Source organism: Gorilla gorilla, chromosome 16, assembly GCF_029281585.2.
Source record: "Gorilla gorilla gorilla isolate KB3781 chromosome 16, NHGRI_mGorGor1-v2.1_pri, whole genome shotgun sequence".
In the NCBI taxonomy this organism is placed as follows: Eukaryota; Metazoa; Chordata; class Mammalia; order Primates; family Hominidae; genus Gorilla; species Gorilla gorilla.
Genome location: NC_073240.2, coordinates 59,384,919 through 59,402,545, shown reverse-complemented (window position 1 = coordinate 59,402,545; position 17,627 = coordinate 59,384,919). Strand labels below are relative to the sequence as shown.

The following is a 17,627-nucleotide window of genomic DNA, read 5'->3' as shown; positions in this document are numbered from 1 at the left end:
TAGATTAGATGTTTTAGTTTGATATTACATATTAAAATTTGAGAGCGTACAGAACTTAACACAGGGTTTCGGGATAACCCACAGCTTATTGAATTCTTAACCCATAGTTTAAAAGTATAACTTCAAATGCTGGGAAAATTACATCATTGAAATATTGCAATAGGACACTTGCTATTGGCATTTAATGCTTGTCTGGACCCCTTGGATATTTAACATCTTTGATCCCTACCCATTGCATGTGAGTAGTGCTCTCCAGACTTGAAAGCCAAATGCCTCTGCTCTCACATTTCCTAGTATCACTTGTGGGAGTATTACTATGGTCTGGTCCAGAATTATTGCTTAGATTAATATTGTATGATCAGCATGCTACTATTAATTTTTGGCCTCCTCACATCAAAACTGTATTTATGGAATATGTCAAGGTATCATATTACTCTTGTATTTTTTTCTAAGACTTTTTTTGGGGGGTGGGGTGGAGTGGGTCTGTTTTGAAGTTTAGGACAGATACTCTAACTTTAGCTCTTAAACTATCCTGTAGATAGAAAATTGTCATTATACTTCTTTGTTGCTGATTGACTCCTTCATCAATAATTACTTTTGACCTGAATTTAAAACGTTTCACCCTTCTCATTGTTACTCACAACTTATGTATTTGTCAGTGATGAATATATGTATAGTAAAATCTTAAATTTAAAATATATAGCAATTGAGTTTGAGTTAATGGTTTAGCTGTGGGTATATATGATACCTCATTACTGAGTTTTCTGGCATATCAAAACTAGTTGCAGTATTTAAAAAATTAAACCATAACTTTCAGAGTTACAAATAGTATTTTATTTCTTCCTGTATAATAATCAAGTTACTCCAACATATGCTATTAGCCTGCAACAAATATTAAACTTCCTTTTTTTTTTTTGAAACGAAGTCTCGCTCTGTTGCTCAGGCTGGAGTGCAGTGGCATGATCTCTGCTCATGGCAACCCCCGCCTCCCGGGTTCCAATGATTTCCCTGCCTCAGCCTCCCGAGTAGCTGGGATTACATGCATGCACCACCTCGCCTGGCTAATTTTTGTAATTTTAGTAAAGATGGGGTTTCAACATGTTGGTTACGCTGGTCTCCAACTCCTGATCTCAGGTGATCCGCCTGCCGCTGCCACCCAAAGTGTTGGGATTACAGACGTGAGCCACTGCGCCCGGCCATTTTAAACTTTCATATAAGCGATAATCATAAAGACCAAAAGCAGTTGTTTAAGAAGTTAGGCAATATATAAATTACTATATTTCAGAATAGTATATTCTAATTTATGTATACTCTTCTCTTAAATTAGCGAGACCCTAAAAGTGCAGAAAAATGTATATTATCAGAGATTTAAAAATATGCCTATTTACTTTTTTTTTTTTTAACTGATAAAGATTTGAAGTGTGGAGTCTTCTATGCTTAATTCAAGTTTGACAGTACTGCATTGGACCAATTTGCACATGACAAATCTTCACTAAGGCAGGATATTAATTTACTATTTGTTTAAAACTGTGCTGTGTGTACAATAATTATTATATACAGAATACTTATTTATATATTTTCTGGTTTCCAGAAATAATGATGTGCTTCTCAGGACTGAGCTCCAAAAGTAGAACTAGCTTAAGAAAATATATTAAATTCTCACAAATTATTTGGTATTTTCTCTCTACTCAGTTGTCAGTGTAGAAAAGGTAGTAAATTTTGAATATCGTAAAGGTTCTCAACCCCTTGCTGGGTTAAATTTGCATGTGACTCCAGCTATTTGTCCAGCCTATAGTCTCAGGTCACTCATTTTAATGTGCATATACATCACCTGAGGTGGGCAGAGTTCTGGATTGAAAATGGTGGGGCATGTTACTTGTATTTTCTTTTTTTTTTTTTTTTTGAGACAGAGTCTTGCTCTGTCACCCAGTCTGGAATGCAGTGGCGTGATCTCTGCTCACTGCAAGCTCCACTTCCTGGGTTCACGCCATTCTCCTGCCTCAGCCTCCCGAGTAGCTGGGGCTACAGGCACCTGCCACCATGCCCTGCTAATTTTTTGTATTTTTAGCAGAGACGGGGTTTCACCGAGATGGTCTCAATCTCCTGACCTTGTGTTTCTTTGAAACACATTTTTCATTTCAGCTTTCTGAATTGTAACAGTAATTCAAATTTGTGTTTTGTTGCCATATATTTATTATATTTAATGGGAGCAAGGCAACAGTCGTAGTATAATGCTGTTCTTGCAGACCTATTTTGAATTGCCTTCTGTTACATGCTTTATTAGGGATTCTAAATACTAGACTTGTTTTTGAAGTGGGGAGGATGGGAAGGGGAGGAGAAGCAATATTAGACTTTTTTTTAAATGGTTTAGTAACTTTGTTGTAACTTGTCTATAGAAAGCTAATTAGAGCAGTTATCGTAATACGCTTATCCATTTGATTGTATTTCTTTTAAAAATCAAATAGGGAAAACTTTAAGTATAAATATAAACTAAATAACTTCTCACTGAAAATCTTATAATAAAGTTAATTAAAAGAAAATATGATCTTACCAGTGTAATGTCTATATAAAGGCATGAATTGACCAGATGGTTTCTGATTTTCCTATTATTATTTTTCTGATTTCTCATAATTGATTTTAGCTGTGAAAGCACTGTCATTTGCTGTTAAATTCTAAAGTCCCTGTTAATGAATAGATGAAGTACAAAATGATAAAAATATTTAAGTGGAAATATGGTTTTTCTTTTAAAATTTGATAGTGTCCTAAAGACATACTGGAACAATCATAATTCAGTTTTTAATTTTTTTTGAAAATTTCAAACCTGCGGAAAGGTTGCAAGAATAGTATGGTGAAATTCTTCTTCTTTTTTTTTTTTTTTTTTAGACAGAGTGTCACTGTGTCACCCAGGCTGGAGTGCAGTGGCACAATCTCAACTCACTGCAACTTCCACCTCCTGGGTTCAGGCAATTCTCCTGCCCGAGTAGCTGGGATTACAGGTGTGCACCACCACACCCAGCTAATCTTTGTATTTTTAGTAGAGGTGGGGTTTCACCATGTTGGCCAGGCTGGTCTCAAACTCCTGACCTCAAGTGATCTGCCTGCCTCGGCCCCCCAAAGTGCTGGGATTACAGGTGTGAGCCACTGCACTCAGCAGTGGTGAATTCTTGATGGATTAATCAATTATTAACCTTTTGTCGCATTTGCTTTCTATCTCTTCCTTCCTTCCCACCCATCTTCTCTTTTTCCTTCTTTCCTCTACCCCCTCTTTTTTTTTTTTTTTTTTTAACCTTCTTGACATGATTATTTTCTTTTTTTACAAATACATTGTATGTCATATCTCAGGACAGGGAATCATGTGCTCATGTGCCTCACTGCTTCTTGTAGAAGTGACTTTCTCAGAATCTTCTTGAGGATATTTTGTTCAACTTTCATTTAACTTAAATCATAAGATTTCTTTTTAAAAGATGAAAGGATGTACACTTTGACTTAGTGTAAATACTGATATATTCAAATTGAAAGGAAATGTAAATATTTGTTTTCCTAAATTAATGGGAATAACATTTGGGGGACATTTTGATTGTGAAGAACATTTTGTAAAGGCTGTGTACTCAGTCCTGGGAGTTTCTTTATGAATGTCATTAAAACTTTTATTTGAAGTGACTTCTTAGTCTTGGACCAAAGAAACTTTTGCATATGTGATACGTTTGAATACCAGTTCTATTTTAGATTAAAATATAAAATGTTTTCATTTAATATAGCATATATTACCTTTTTGGGGGTAAGGGGAAACAGATGCTAATTTAGCCATTTTTTTGTTCTGGATTAGGAAGCTCTGGAGGAATATGTGAAAAAAGTAAACTCTATTCAGATGGTAAGAAGAAGTCCTTAAACACTGGAATTATTACTGTTCAGAACTATGGGTCTCATGTACCTCCCAAAGTCTCTCACATTACTTTTGCTCACGAAGTTGGACATAACTTTGGATCCCCAGTAAGTATTGTCTAATTATTAGCTTAAAAAATACTTATTAGTCTAATTTTTATGTTGTGATTTATTTAAAATTCACAGTGAAATCAAATGTACTTACGAGTGTTTAGTTTTTATGTCAGAGCACAGTAATGTATTTGACCATACTGAAAGGGAGGAAGATAGAATGTTTGTGGTTAAAATAAGAAAAGTAAGCATAACAATGCTAGAATTCTGTGAAGGCAAGGGATTTCATCTGGCTTATTCAGACAAAATATCTATATCTCCTGGCCCTAGAACAATGCCTAGTACATAATGTACTCAAATATCTTTTGAATGAGAATCATTATTCATTGTTTAAAAGTACATTTTGAATGTTCAGCAAATTGTAAGAAATTCTTTTTTTGTTTTGTTTCTGTTAAAGCATTTTTAGGGAATGAGATTGATATTTTAAAATCTTTTCTCTACTGTGGAATGAGATTGATATTTTAAAGTATTTTCTCTACCGTGGAATGAGATTGATATTTTAAAATCTTTTATTATGAAAAAATTCTAACATACACAAAAGTAGAACAAACAGTGCAACAAAGCCTTATACGCCCATGATTCAGAACAGGGATCAGCAACCATTTTCTGTAAAGGGCCTACTAGTAAACATTTTAGGCTTCAGGGGCAGTGTTTGGTTTCTGTTGTACAGTCTTTGTTGCTTTTACAATTTGTTAAATATGGAAAAGCCATTCTTAGTTAAGCCATATAAAAACAGGCTGCTGGCTACTTTGTCAACCTCTAATTCAGAGCCAATAATTGTGAAGATTTTGACATATCTTCTATCTGTATTTCTTTTTCTTTGCTGAGGTATTTAAAGGAACTCTATCTATCCTTACATATTTCAGTACACATTCCTGAAAAAATAGACATTTTCTAATATAACTACAATGTGGTTGTTACACCTAACAAAATCAACAGCAATCTTTGATATTATCTAATATCTAGTCCATTATATTGATCTTTTAAGTGACCTTAAAGATCAGTACAACACAGAAATATGAAATACTGAATGATACTCTGTCTTCGTGATTTTGGTAGAGCTTATTAAAGATAACATTTTGAAAATATACACTTGAAAACTATGTAAATTCATTTTACTTTCACCTTATCACTTGCAAAAGTGCAAATTTTTATGATTTTAAAAATAAGTTGTCTACTTGTAGCTTAAAATCCCCAAATGCACTTCTCTAATTTTTCCCATGTTTGTAAAATAGGTGCCATCTCACTAAGTTGCAAGTCTTTCTTCTTCTACGTCCCAATCAGAAATTGATAGATTATTATTAATGTTCTTGGATAAGGTATTTAAAATGTGCTTACATCTCTGTAACTCTTGACTGCTTTTGTGATCTTCTCTTAAAAGAGTACTTGGAATTTTAGAGATGAGCAGAGAATTACTGTTCATAGTTGATTTGCATTTTCAAGAGCAGATAAGTGTCCTCTCTTCTCCCCAAGTCATCTTGGTTCCAGGCCTTACCAGGGGAATTTTAGTACCCCTCCAGCTACTTGTCTGGCCTATAGTCCCAGGTCACTCATTTTTATGTGCATATACATCACCTGAGAATCTTAAAACACAGATTCTTTTTTAGTAGGTCTTTGATGGGGCCTGAGTTTCTGTATTTCTAACATACTCCGAGATAATGCTGCTGCTGCTGCTGCTGGTGCTCATCTGTGAACCACACTGAAGTAGGGAATCTAGACCATTCTCTTTTCACTTCTTGTGTAATCTCTTTCCTACCTAGCTGCCAGTGAGGTGTTTTTATTAAATTAATGTTATATTATTGTTTAATGGAGAAATTGGTTCACACTCTTTGCCTACCACGCTCAATTGTACCCCATTCTTTTGCATATGTTGTTAATTCTGCCATCTGTATCCATAGTAGATGGTTGTCTTCATCTGTTTTGTGTTGTTATAAGGGAATATCTGATGGTGGGTAATTTATAAAGAAAAGAGGTTTGTTTGGCTCGTGATTCTGTAGGGTGTACAAAAAGCATGGTGCTGGCATCTACTCAGCTTCTGGCAAGGGCCTCAGGCTGCTTCCACTTATGATGGAGGGCAACAGGTGCTGGCATGTGCAGAGATCACATGGTGGGAGTGGAGGTGGTGGGAGCGTGGGGTCAAGGAGAGAGGAGGTACTAGGCTCTTAACAGCCAGCTCTTGCAGGAACTAAGAGAGTGAGAATGCACTCACCCACCCACCTCCAACCCTTCAGGAAGAGCATTAATCTATTGATGAGGGATCTGCCCGCATGACCCAGACCTCTCTTGTTAGGCCCCACTAACAACATTGGGATCAAATTTGGGGGGACAGACATCCAAATTATACAATGCTTAATAAATATTTGTTGAGTAATTTAATAGTAAGATCAGCCAGAATCGTAAACAGCTGAACCTGTCTCCCTTAACATCTTTATCTGAAATCTCTTCCTCTCTTATACATTTGTAGTAATGTCAATGTTACTTTTTCTGAGTGGTTCACATTATTTCTTAAATTTATTTATCCTATCTGAAATATTTATTGTGCACCTATTATAAACTACTTTATAAACTTTGTTGTAGGAAGTTGTAATCATAAATGAGAGAAAGTTCCTGTCTCTCAGGGTGAAAATTCTAATATGTACCTACTCTCACCAGATTCACCTTCATGTAAATACAGTTCTAATAATGCCACTTCTGCTTACTAACTCACTTCTACTACTTTCTAATATTGCTGATACAATTTCCTTAATGTTTCGGGTGTTTGATAATTTGGGGTTTAAGTATATTTCTAGTGTTATCTCCCCTCATCTGTCAAATTAAGTAATTCACAGACCTTTAAAACTTTCCTCCGCCAGGAAGTCAGTTCCTTCCTATGTCTGCCTGTTGAAATCTTGATCCATGTTGTTATATGATGTAAATGAATATGGCCCTTAATAAAAATTAAGAAAATATGACCATCATAGTTTTATTTATAATACCAAAAAGTTTTAAGCAGCCTAGATGGCCCTACAGTATGAAAATACCACGGAATGCTCTGCAGTCATTTAAATACCAAGTTTTGCAGTGCTCATTTTATACTGTTAAGCTGAAAGAAAGGTGTGTATAACTGTACACATGGAGGGTGGCTGTGGTGACTCACACCTGTAATCCCAGCACTTTGGGAGGCCGAGGTGGGCAGATTGCTTGAGCCCGGGAGTTTGAGACCAGCCTGGGCAACATGGTGAAACCCCGTCTCTACCAAAAATACACACAAAAACAATTAGCTGGGTGTGGTGGACTGCACCTGTAGTCCCAGCTACTCGAGAAGCTAAGGTCGGGGAGGATGACTTGAGTCCAAGGTTGCAGTGAGCCAGGATCACGCCACTACACTCCAGCCTGGGGGACAGAGTGAGACTGTGTCTCAAAAAAAAAAGTTATAATTGTACACATGGTATAGTCCAAATTTTAAATTAAAATGTGATATAGCTAGATATAAGTCAGATAGGAAATAGATCAAAATTTTAATAGTTATAGTGCATGGTAGATTATGATTGAATTTTTATTTATGCATTTTTGTTTTCTTAATTTCCTTTCTTATAGTTAGACGAATTTTTCTGTTTTCTTGTCACAAAGATTATAGTTTCTTAGTGAAACGCTTCTCTTGATTTGAACTCTGAATACTTGTGCGAGTCCAGTCAAGATGGCCTTTATGTTCTGTTTTATGTTTTGCTTATTCATGTGCTTGTTTTATTCATTATCTGAGGATGGCAAATAGCTGGCATGCTTGCTTACAACCTGTTTCCCCTTCTATTCCTGTTAATGGTGATCTATTGTAATATCTCCTGGCCTAGTAAAATAATAATTGACTAGCAATATCTGTAATGGATTTATGCAGCAGCAAGTCAGACTAAGCAGTTATGTCAAGATTTGCTATCATTTAAAAATAGAAGGTAAGTGCCTTGAAGGCTAGGGATAATACTTTTCTCATCTTTATATTTTTATATTTTAGTGCCTCCTTTTATAGCACTGGACATTCATTAATATTTACTGAATTGAAAAGTGGCAAGATATTCTGTGATGACATCAAGAGTTATACAGAATTGGGATTTTTTTCTTTCCTTTCTAAAACTCTAATGCTGAGAATAATTCTAGTGCTACACCTTTTTCAGAAACTGAATTGAATTTTATAGGTTGAAAACATAAAGCAAGATAATATTGGTGAATAGTATAGAGTTGTTAAGTGCTGAATCTAGATTCAGAAGAAAGGCAAGAGGTATCAGGAAGAATAAAGGTGATAGTAGAGGACACATTTGTTAATTTAACAGTTGCCTCAGAAGAGGGACTAGAAAATGAAAGTAACTTAGTTGGGCTCTAGGAAAAAACAGAACGTCCTTGGGCAGTCTTTTTCTTTCTTGAGAATGGGGTTGTTGGGTATTTAAAATAAGATTTTAATTAAATAGCACAATTACTCTAGTGTCCAGTGTTTTTTGCCCCTTCTGATGTGTTCTGAATTGTTTGAGGGGCATTGTGAGGGTTGTTTTAGTGCATATCCCCAGGATGGTAGGGGCTGCTGGGATCTGGTAGTAGTGTTCTGTTGCTTGATCTCATAAGCATTACTTTGAGAAAATTCAGGGAGCTATGCTGTATGTATCTGACTCTTCAATAAAATTTATCAAAACCGAACACCACTTATGTGCATTTATATGTTACACGTACACAGAACTCTGTTTATTTGGCAAAGCAGTATTTTGTTTTTATCTCTAGGCTTTTACCATTTTTCATTTAAAAATATATCATTGTGTTTCTGTTCCTAGTCAGCATTTTTACTTACCTTTCTTATATATTGGCTATTAAGTTAGCTGTCTTAGATTCCTGTTCTCTGTGTATTTAGCCCCATGTCAGTCTCTTGATTCTTTTGTCTTTCCCCACCTCTATCTTCTCTGAACTATTCATAACATGTAATTTAACATATATGTTAGAGACTATTTAGTAGTTTTAAAGTAGTTTATTTTACTGTTACTAGTTTTAAAAGTTAGTGAGCTTATTTTTAATAGACTTTTATGACAGTCTGTCCTCAATTCTCGTCCCTGCTTACAAAGCTATAAATTGTTATGGCTAGACCTCCACTGATTTTCCTTCTTTTCTAAGACAGTGACCCCTAAAAGAGTAAATTCTTTTCCTACTCAAGGTGTAAAACAATTGTAAGATCCTTTTTAAAGGAGAGTCCACAAGCTTCCATTGTTTTCCTGATGAGAACATTACGTTTAATCAGTTGACCTGAAAACCTTATTTTACTTCCTGTTTATGTAACTTTATATTCTTTTCGACAGCATGATTCTGGAACAGAGTGCACACCAGGAGAATCTAAGAATTTGGGTCAAAAAGAAAATGGCAATTACATCATGTATGCAAGAGCAACATCTGGGGACAAACTTAACAACAATAAATTCTCACTCTGTAGTATTAGAAATATAAGCCAAGTTCTTGAGAAGAAGAGAAACAACTGTTTTGTTGGTATGTATATTTTCCTAACATTTTGTTATGAACGTTTTCAAACATTCAGACAACTTGAAAGAATTCTATAGTGATTACTGACATACCCCCCACCTGCATTTTACTATTGCTAACACTTTGCTGTATTTCCTTTATCTCGTTATTTCTTAATCTTGCCATCTCTCAATTCATGTTTTATTGCAATTTAAAGTAAGTTGCTGCCATCAGTATACTTCACACCTAAACATTTTAGTCTGCAAATCATTAACTAGAGTTCAATATTGTTTATAGTTCTTTTTCTGTTTTCTGCATAAGTGAAATGCACAAATTTTAAGTGCATCATTTGATGAGTTTTGACAGATGCATTTACCTTTGTAAACTACCTATCAAGATACAGGACATTTCTGTCACCCCAGAACTTTCTTTTATCACCCTTCCCAATCAGGCACTGTCCCAACACACCCTCAGAGGCAACCACTATCTGATTTATTTCACTATACATTGGCTTTGTCTTCATATAAGTGAAAGTATACAGTTTATACCCTTCTGTGGAAGGCTGTTTAACTCAGTATACAGCTTTGAGATTCGTCTTTAGTATTATACTCCTTTTTACTGCTGAGTACTATTACATTGTATGAATATGTCCTAGTTTGTATATCTACTCTCCTATCATGAATACCTTGGATTTGGGCTAATGTGAATAAAGTTACTATGAAATTATTTCTTATTTTAGTAAAATATATGTAGCATAAAATGTGCCATTTTAAACTGATTTTAAATGTACAGTTCTGTGACATTAATTATAGGTACAATGTTGAATGTGAATGTAATCAATTACATTCACTCTTCATTTGCAAACTTTTTCATCATCCCAATGGAAATTCTATAACCATTAAGCAGTAATGCTCTGTCTTCCCCTCAGCCCCTGGTAACCTCTAATCCACTTTCTGTCTTTATGAATTGGCCTATTCTGGGTATCTCATGTAAGTGGGGACATACAATATTTGTTCTTTCGTGCCTGGCTTATTTCACTTAGCATAATATTTTCAAGGTTTATCTGTGTTGTAGCATGTATCAGAGTTCCATTCCTTTTCATGGCTGAATAATACTCCATTGTATGTATAGACCAGATTTTGTTCTTCCATTCATCTGTTATGTCTTTCTTGTGGCATTGAACATACTCTAAATATTTACTTTGTATTAGGGTTTTTTTGTGTGTGTGTCCTTGTCCTATTTCACAAGACCGTAGGTTTCTTTAGGGGAAACACTGAGGCCTATTCATCTTTGTACATTAAGAGCACTTAAAGAGGGGTTAAACATGTGACAGCAAAGGAGAAAGAATTGAGGAAGATTTCCAGATAAGCATGGGATTTTGTTTTTAGTTGAAATTTTATTGAGATAATTATAGATTCACATACAGTTCATAAGAAGTAATAGATTCCCTGTACCCTTCACTCAGTTCCCTCCAATGGTAATGCCTTGCAAGACTGTAGTACAATATCATGACCAGGATGTTGATATTGAGAAAATCCATAGATATTATTCCAATTTCCCTAGTTTTTTTTGTTCTCATTTCTCTTTGTATGTATTTAGTTCTATACAATTTTATTACATGCGTAGATTTATGTATCCACCATCACAATCAAGAATCAGAACAGTTCTGTCATTACAAGGATCCCTCATTGTTTTATAACCATGCTTACCTCCCTTCTGTTGTTCCTTCCTCCCCCCTGCTACCCTGTTCTCCATATGTAAAATTTTGTCACTTCAAAAAAAGTTACATAAATAAAATCAGACAGCATACAACCTTTTGGAATTGGCTTTTTTCACTCAACATAATTCCCTGGGGATTCATCTAAATTGTTGCCTTTATCAATAGTTCGTTCTTTTTTATTTCTGAGTAGTATTCCATGGTATGTATGTACTGCAATTTGTTTAACCATCCATTTGAAAGACATCTGGGTTGTTTCCAGTGTTTGGCTATTATGAATAAAGCAGCTGTAAACATTCATTTACAGGTTTTTTGTATAAACATATAAGTTTTTACTTTGAGATAAATGCTCCCAAATCCAGTTGATGGACCATATAGCAATTGCTTGTTTTGCTTTGTACAAAACTGCCAAACTCTTTTCCAGGGTGGCCATACTATTTTATGTTCTCACCAGCACTGCACAAATGATCCAGTTTTTCTGCATCTTCACAACCATTTGGAGTTTTCACAGTTTTTTATTTTAGCTGTTCTGATGGGCGTGTTGTGATATCTCATGGTTTTAATTTGCATTTCTCTGGTGGCTAATGATGCTGAACATCTTTTCATGTACTTATTGGCCATTTATAAATCATCTTTGATGAAATGTCTGTCCATGTTTTTTGGTCATTTTAGTGATCATTAGTGGGACTTTTTTCTTTTCTTTGGAGTATTGAGAATTCTTTATATAGTCTAGATACTGTTCCTAGATACTGGTTTGCAAATATTTTCTCCCAGTCTGTAGCTTGTCTTTTTGCCCTTTTCACAGTTCTTTCTTGGAGTAAAAGTTTAACATTTTGATGAGGTCCAGTTAATCAGTTTTTTATTGTATTGATTGGTGTTATCTTTTTCTTTTAAAAGGGCAGATTGAAATTACATTGATGTTATCATTTTTGTTATTGTTATTGTCAGTGGTTGTTTTTCTAATGCTTCTTAATGTACAGGTACATTAAGATTCTTCCTTTGTAAACTGGGTTTTCACAGTAAACCTTCTGAAATAAGTTGACTTTTAAAAATGTACATATTGCTTTGTAGGTATTAACAGGAAAGAAAATTTTTTCTTAAATTATAACAAAATGTGTACCTATTATAATTTTTGCATTTAAACAGTATTTTTAGGCCAGACAGGGTGGCTCATGCCGGTAATCGCAGCACTTTGGGAGGCCAAGACAGGGAGATTACTTGAGGCCAGGAGTTCGAAACCAGCCTGGCCAATGTAGAGAAACCCTGTCTCTACAAAAAATTAAAAAATCAATGAGGCATGGTGGCGTGCGCCTGTACTCCCAGCTACTTGGGAGGCTGAGGCACAAGAATTTGCTTGAACCCAGGAGTTGGAGGTTGCAGTGAGCCAATATCGTGCCACTGCACTTTAACCTGGGCAACAGAGCGAGACTCTGTCTCAGACAAACAAACAAACAAACAGTACCTCACTGTTGTTTAAACTGTTAGCAAATAAGTAACTTGAAGTACTAATTTTATATGAAATAAAAATTAATATGTAGTAAATAATGTATCTAACATTTTCTGACTTCATTATTTGTTTTCTTACAAATTACGTGTCATGTGAATTATAAAATTATTACTAGACTTGTAAAAATCATTATTCACCTAGTATATATGTGCAGATGCATGCTTCTAGTTTTTTTTTGTTTTTGTTTTTGCCTTTTTTTTGAGACAGAGTCTCGCTCTGTTACCAGGCTGGAGTGCAGTGGCACGATCTCGGCTCACTGCAACCTCTCCCTCCCAGGTTCAAGCGATTCTCCTGTCTCAGCCTCCCAAGTAGCTGGGGCTGCAGGAGTGCGCCACCGCGCCTAGCTGGTTTTTTTGTATTTTTAGGAGAGACGGGGTTTTACCATGTTGGCCAGGATGGTCTCGATCTCTTGACCTTGTTATCCACCTGCCTCGGCCTCCCAAAGTGCTGGCATTACAGGTGTGAGCCACCTCGCCTGGCCCTTTTTTTTTCTTTTTTTAAATTTCACTTTAAGTTCTGGGATACAAGTGCAGAATGTGTAGGTTCATTACATAGGTATACGTGTGCCATGGTGGTTTACTGCACCTATCAACCCATCATCTAGGTTTTAAGCCCCACATGCATTAGCTGTTTGTCCTAATGCGCTCTCTCCCCTCACCCTCTACCCCTGGACTGGCCCTGGTGTGTGTTGTTCCCCTCCCTGTGTGCATGTGCTCTCATTGTTCAACTCCCACTTATGAGTGAGAACGTGTGGTGTTTGGTTTTCTGTTCCTGTGTTAGTTTTCTGGGTATGATGGCTTCTAGCTTCGTCCATGTCCCTGCAAAGGACATGATCTCATTCCTTTTTATGGCTGCGTAGTATTCCATGGTGTATATGTATCACATTTTATTTATCCAGTCTATCATTGATGGGCACTTGGGTTGATTCCATGTGTTTGCTATTATAAATAGTGCATGCTTCTGGTTTTTGAGAACAAAAGAGATGGTTTAAAGTGAAACAGGGATGAAGCTTCAGTGACCTCCAAGATTTTAAAAAATAGTCGATGTGGTTAAGAATGAACTTTCTGCTTTCACCTAGGCCAGTCTGGCTCTGGAGAGCAGGTGCCTCCACAGCAACATCCCTGGGGGCCCTGAAATCAGGGTTCAGCTAGGCTCCTATGTGCCCTGAGGGTCTGGGTTCCCAGTCCTGTTGCCAAGTGGCTTTGTCCCAGATCCTTTCTTCTGGGCTGATGTGAGTGCATATGTTTGTGCCAAGCTTCTGTTTTATATTGCACATATAAATAAAGGAAGATAATTTACCATAAAGAAATAATTATCTGAATATAAAGCCAGTCTTTCTAGAACATTTTTGATTTAGATAGGCCTCATGTGGGTTTCCTGTGTTGAGATGTATGGGTTCCTGTGTTGAGATGTATGTGTTGCCTTCTACTTATTCAATTTGCAACTTAAAGCCTGTACAATGACTGTTTTCCATGTCGATTTGGTGTAGTAGAAAGAAAAGAGCACCAGATCGTAGACCTAGAAAACCCTAGGTATAGTCTATGTTTTGCCTATACTGGGATATATGGTCCCTAGCAAGTTACAGACTCCTTGGAAGTTAGTTTTATTTCCTAGAACATTTAAGGCATTTGATTTTTATCATTCTCTGCAGTTGCTAAAGCTCTTTGATTTTATGATCTTACGAAGAGGAGCATTTCTATTCCAATTTTAAATTCCATTGACAAAAATCAAAGAACTTTAGAAGACTGCTGAAGAAATTTTCTAAAATTATTCACTATGCTTAGATGAGACTGTCTAATCTTAATCAACCAAGATCTGGCTCAATACCATTAAGGTCTGTGAGAATACAGAAGATATAAATAATACATGTTTGTTCCCTTAAGGAGCTTGGTTTAGTTCAGCAGCAAAACTAATGTACATTAAAAAATTACCTACTGATTGTATTACAATCAGCTAAATAGAATGTGGGACATTTCATAGACAAAATCACCCAACTTCTTTAACAGATCAATGGTGTAAAAATAAATAAAAATGGAGAAATCTATTATATGTTAAAAGAACATAAGAGACCTGTCAAAAAGCAACCATGAGGGGAGGAGTTGGGGTTAGGGGAACCTTGGGTTTGAAACTTGATTCACAGCAACAAATTGTGAAGAGACATTTGAGGAAAATTGAACATGGCTTGGCTGTTAGATGTTATTAAGCGTGCTATTAATTTTGTTAGATATGATCATGGTTATTATGGTTAGGTTTAAATAAGAAAAAAACTTTATATCATAGTGATACATTCTGAAGTATTTACAGGGACAATAATATGTTAGGTGGGGTTGTTTTAAAATACTCCAGAAAAAAATTGTGGGAGTAAATGAGACAAGAACAGCATATTGTTGTTGGTAGTTGTTAAAGATGAGTGATTGGTACATGGGAATTCATTGTACATATTCTTTTACTACTTTTAGGTGTGTTTGAAATTTTCTGTTGCAAAAAAAGGCTTAATTTTTTTTTTTCCTAGTTAGTGAAGCACTAACTTGGTTTGTATTTGTGTGATATAAATAGAACAGTCAATAAAGCTCAATGTAGCATGGCCTAAGTTGCAAGTTACAGCTTCTAGAAGGGACCCTCTGTCAAATCCTCTCACTGTACAGATTGAAAAACTGAAGACCCCAAAAGGCAAGTGACTTGCCCAAGATTGCATTGCTAGTTAGTAGCAGACCCCCTGTTAGAATTAGGTCTCATAATTTCCAGATTCCTAGTTTGTTCTACTTATTCATCAAAGTTTTCCTTTATCCCTTTGTTATGATGATCTAAAGAATTTGTGAATTTTAAGTAAAATTAATGTCTGCACGCAATGCTTACTTTGTCTTGTTTATTTTCCTCAGAATCTGGCCAACCTATTTGTGGAAATGGAATGGTAGAACAAGGTGAAGAATGTGATTGTGGCTATAGTGACCAGTGTAAAGATGAATGCTGCTTCGATGCAAATCAACCAGAGGGAAGAAAATGCAAACTGAAACCTGGGAAACAGTGCAGGTACCTTGCTAATTTCAGTGATGTTAACATTCTTGTAAAGTTACCTCAATGCAGTTACGACAAATTTAAAACTGAGATTAAGAGATGCATATGGTTTTGAAACTTTGCTTTTATCTGTTGTTTGTTTTCTTTTTCTGAAGTAGTGTTGGTTACTGCTCTGTTACTGGCAGATTGAACAACTTTTTTTTTTTTTTTTGAGACAGGGTCTCGCTCTGTTGCCCAGGCTGGAGTGCAGTGGCATGATCTCGGCTCACTGCAACTTCCACCTCCCGGGCTCAATTGATCCTCCCACCTCAGCCCCCTGAGTAGCTGGGACTATAGGCATGTGCTACCACACCCAGCTGATTTTTGTATTTTTTTTAGAGACAGAGTTACGCCATTTGCCCAGGCTTGTTTGGACTACTTTTAATAGTAATTTGTGTGGTGAATGTTAACAAAAGGACATACTCAAAGGACATACTAAAAAGAATCCTAAAAAATACATATTCTTTAGTTACTTATTGTGAAAATGTAACTATCTTCCATATTTTTAAAATCTTAACTTTAAATATTTAGTTAATGTGGAATCCATTTACTTTTCTAACTTGGCGAAATATAACTATTTCACTTGTCAAATTTACTTTGGTAGCAGTGTAAGCAATTGTTTGCACAATACTTTTTTTTTTTTTTGAGATGGAGTCTCAGAAAAACCTGTCACCCAGGCTGGAGTGCAATGGCATGATTTCACCTCACTGCAACCTCTGCCTCCCAGGTTCATGCAATTATCCTGCCTCAGCCTCCTGAATAGCTGGGACTACAGGTGTGTGCCTCCATGCCTGGCTAGTTTTTTGTATTTTTAGTAGAGTTGGGGTTTCACTATGTTGGCCAAGTTGGTCTTGGACTCCTGATCTCAAGTGATCTGCCCACCTTCGCCTCCCGAAGTGCTAGGATTACAGGCATGAGCCACCGCACCCGGCCAGTTCAATATGTTTTAAACGGCTGGTCTGTATATCCTAGTTTGATTTTAGTATGAAAATGGGAGAGAAAGTGATAAATTAACTAATGTGTGATGTAACTGAAAAAATACTGATAAATTGCCTAATATTAAATCCATTTTCCATTGTAGCCTTTTCCTAAAGGTAAACAGGGCAAGAATGTGGAATGTAGTATGCTTTGACTATTAAAAAAAAAGACAAACACTTTTCTTGACTGTTTGGCTTAGTAGCTTCCTATTCCTTTTTTTAAATTTTTTTTTTTGAGATGGAGTCTTGCTCTGTCGCCCAGGCTAGGGTGCAGTGGCGTGATCTCTGCTCACTACAAGCTCCGCCTCCCGGGTTCACGCCATTCTCTTGCCTCAGCCTCCCAAGTAGCTGGGACTACAGGCGCCCGCCACCACGCCCGGCTAATTTTTTGTATTTTTAGTAGAGATGGGGTTTCACCTTGTTAGCCAAGGTGGTCTTGATCTCCTGACCTCGTGATCCTCCCGCCTTGGCCTCCCAAACTGCTGGGATTACAGGTGTGAGCCACTGCACCCGGCCCCTATTCCATTTTTAATTGATACATAATGATTGTACATATTTATGAGGTATATGTGATATTTTGATACATGCATACAATATATAATGATCAAATCAAGGTAATAAGGATATTTATCTCCTCAGATATTTATCATTTCTTTGTCTTGGGAACATTTTAAATCTTCTATTTTGAAATTTACAATTAGTTATTGCTAATTGTAGTAACTTTACTGTGCTATCAAACACTAGAGCTCATTCCTTCTAACTGCGTGTTTGTACCCATTAACCAATCTCTCTTTATCCACCTCTCCACTACCCTTCTCATTCTCTTGTAACACAATTCTACTCTCTAACCTCTATGAGATCAACTTACTTTGCTCTCACATATGAGTAACAACATGTGCTGTTTGTCTTTCTATGT

General features: G+C 36.1%; 1 protein-coding gene across 1 annotated transcript in view; it reads left to right on the top strand.

The window, feature by feature from the left end:
• Window positions 1-17,627, top strand: part of ADAM10 (ADAM metallopeptidase domain 10) — a 154,280-nt gene that overhangs the window by 112,865 nt on the left and 23,788 nt on the right. The window contains exons 9-11 of the mRNA XM_031002238.3: window positions 3,827-3,990; window positions 9,300-9,483; window positions 15,560-15,710. Coding sequence (XP_030858098.2) covers window positions 3,827-3,990; window positions 9,300-9,483; window positions 15,560-15,710 — 499 coding nt within the window. The remainder of the gene's footprint in view (window positions 1-3,826; window positions 3,991-9,299; window positions 9,484-15,559; window positions 15,711-17,627) is intronic.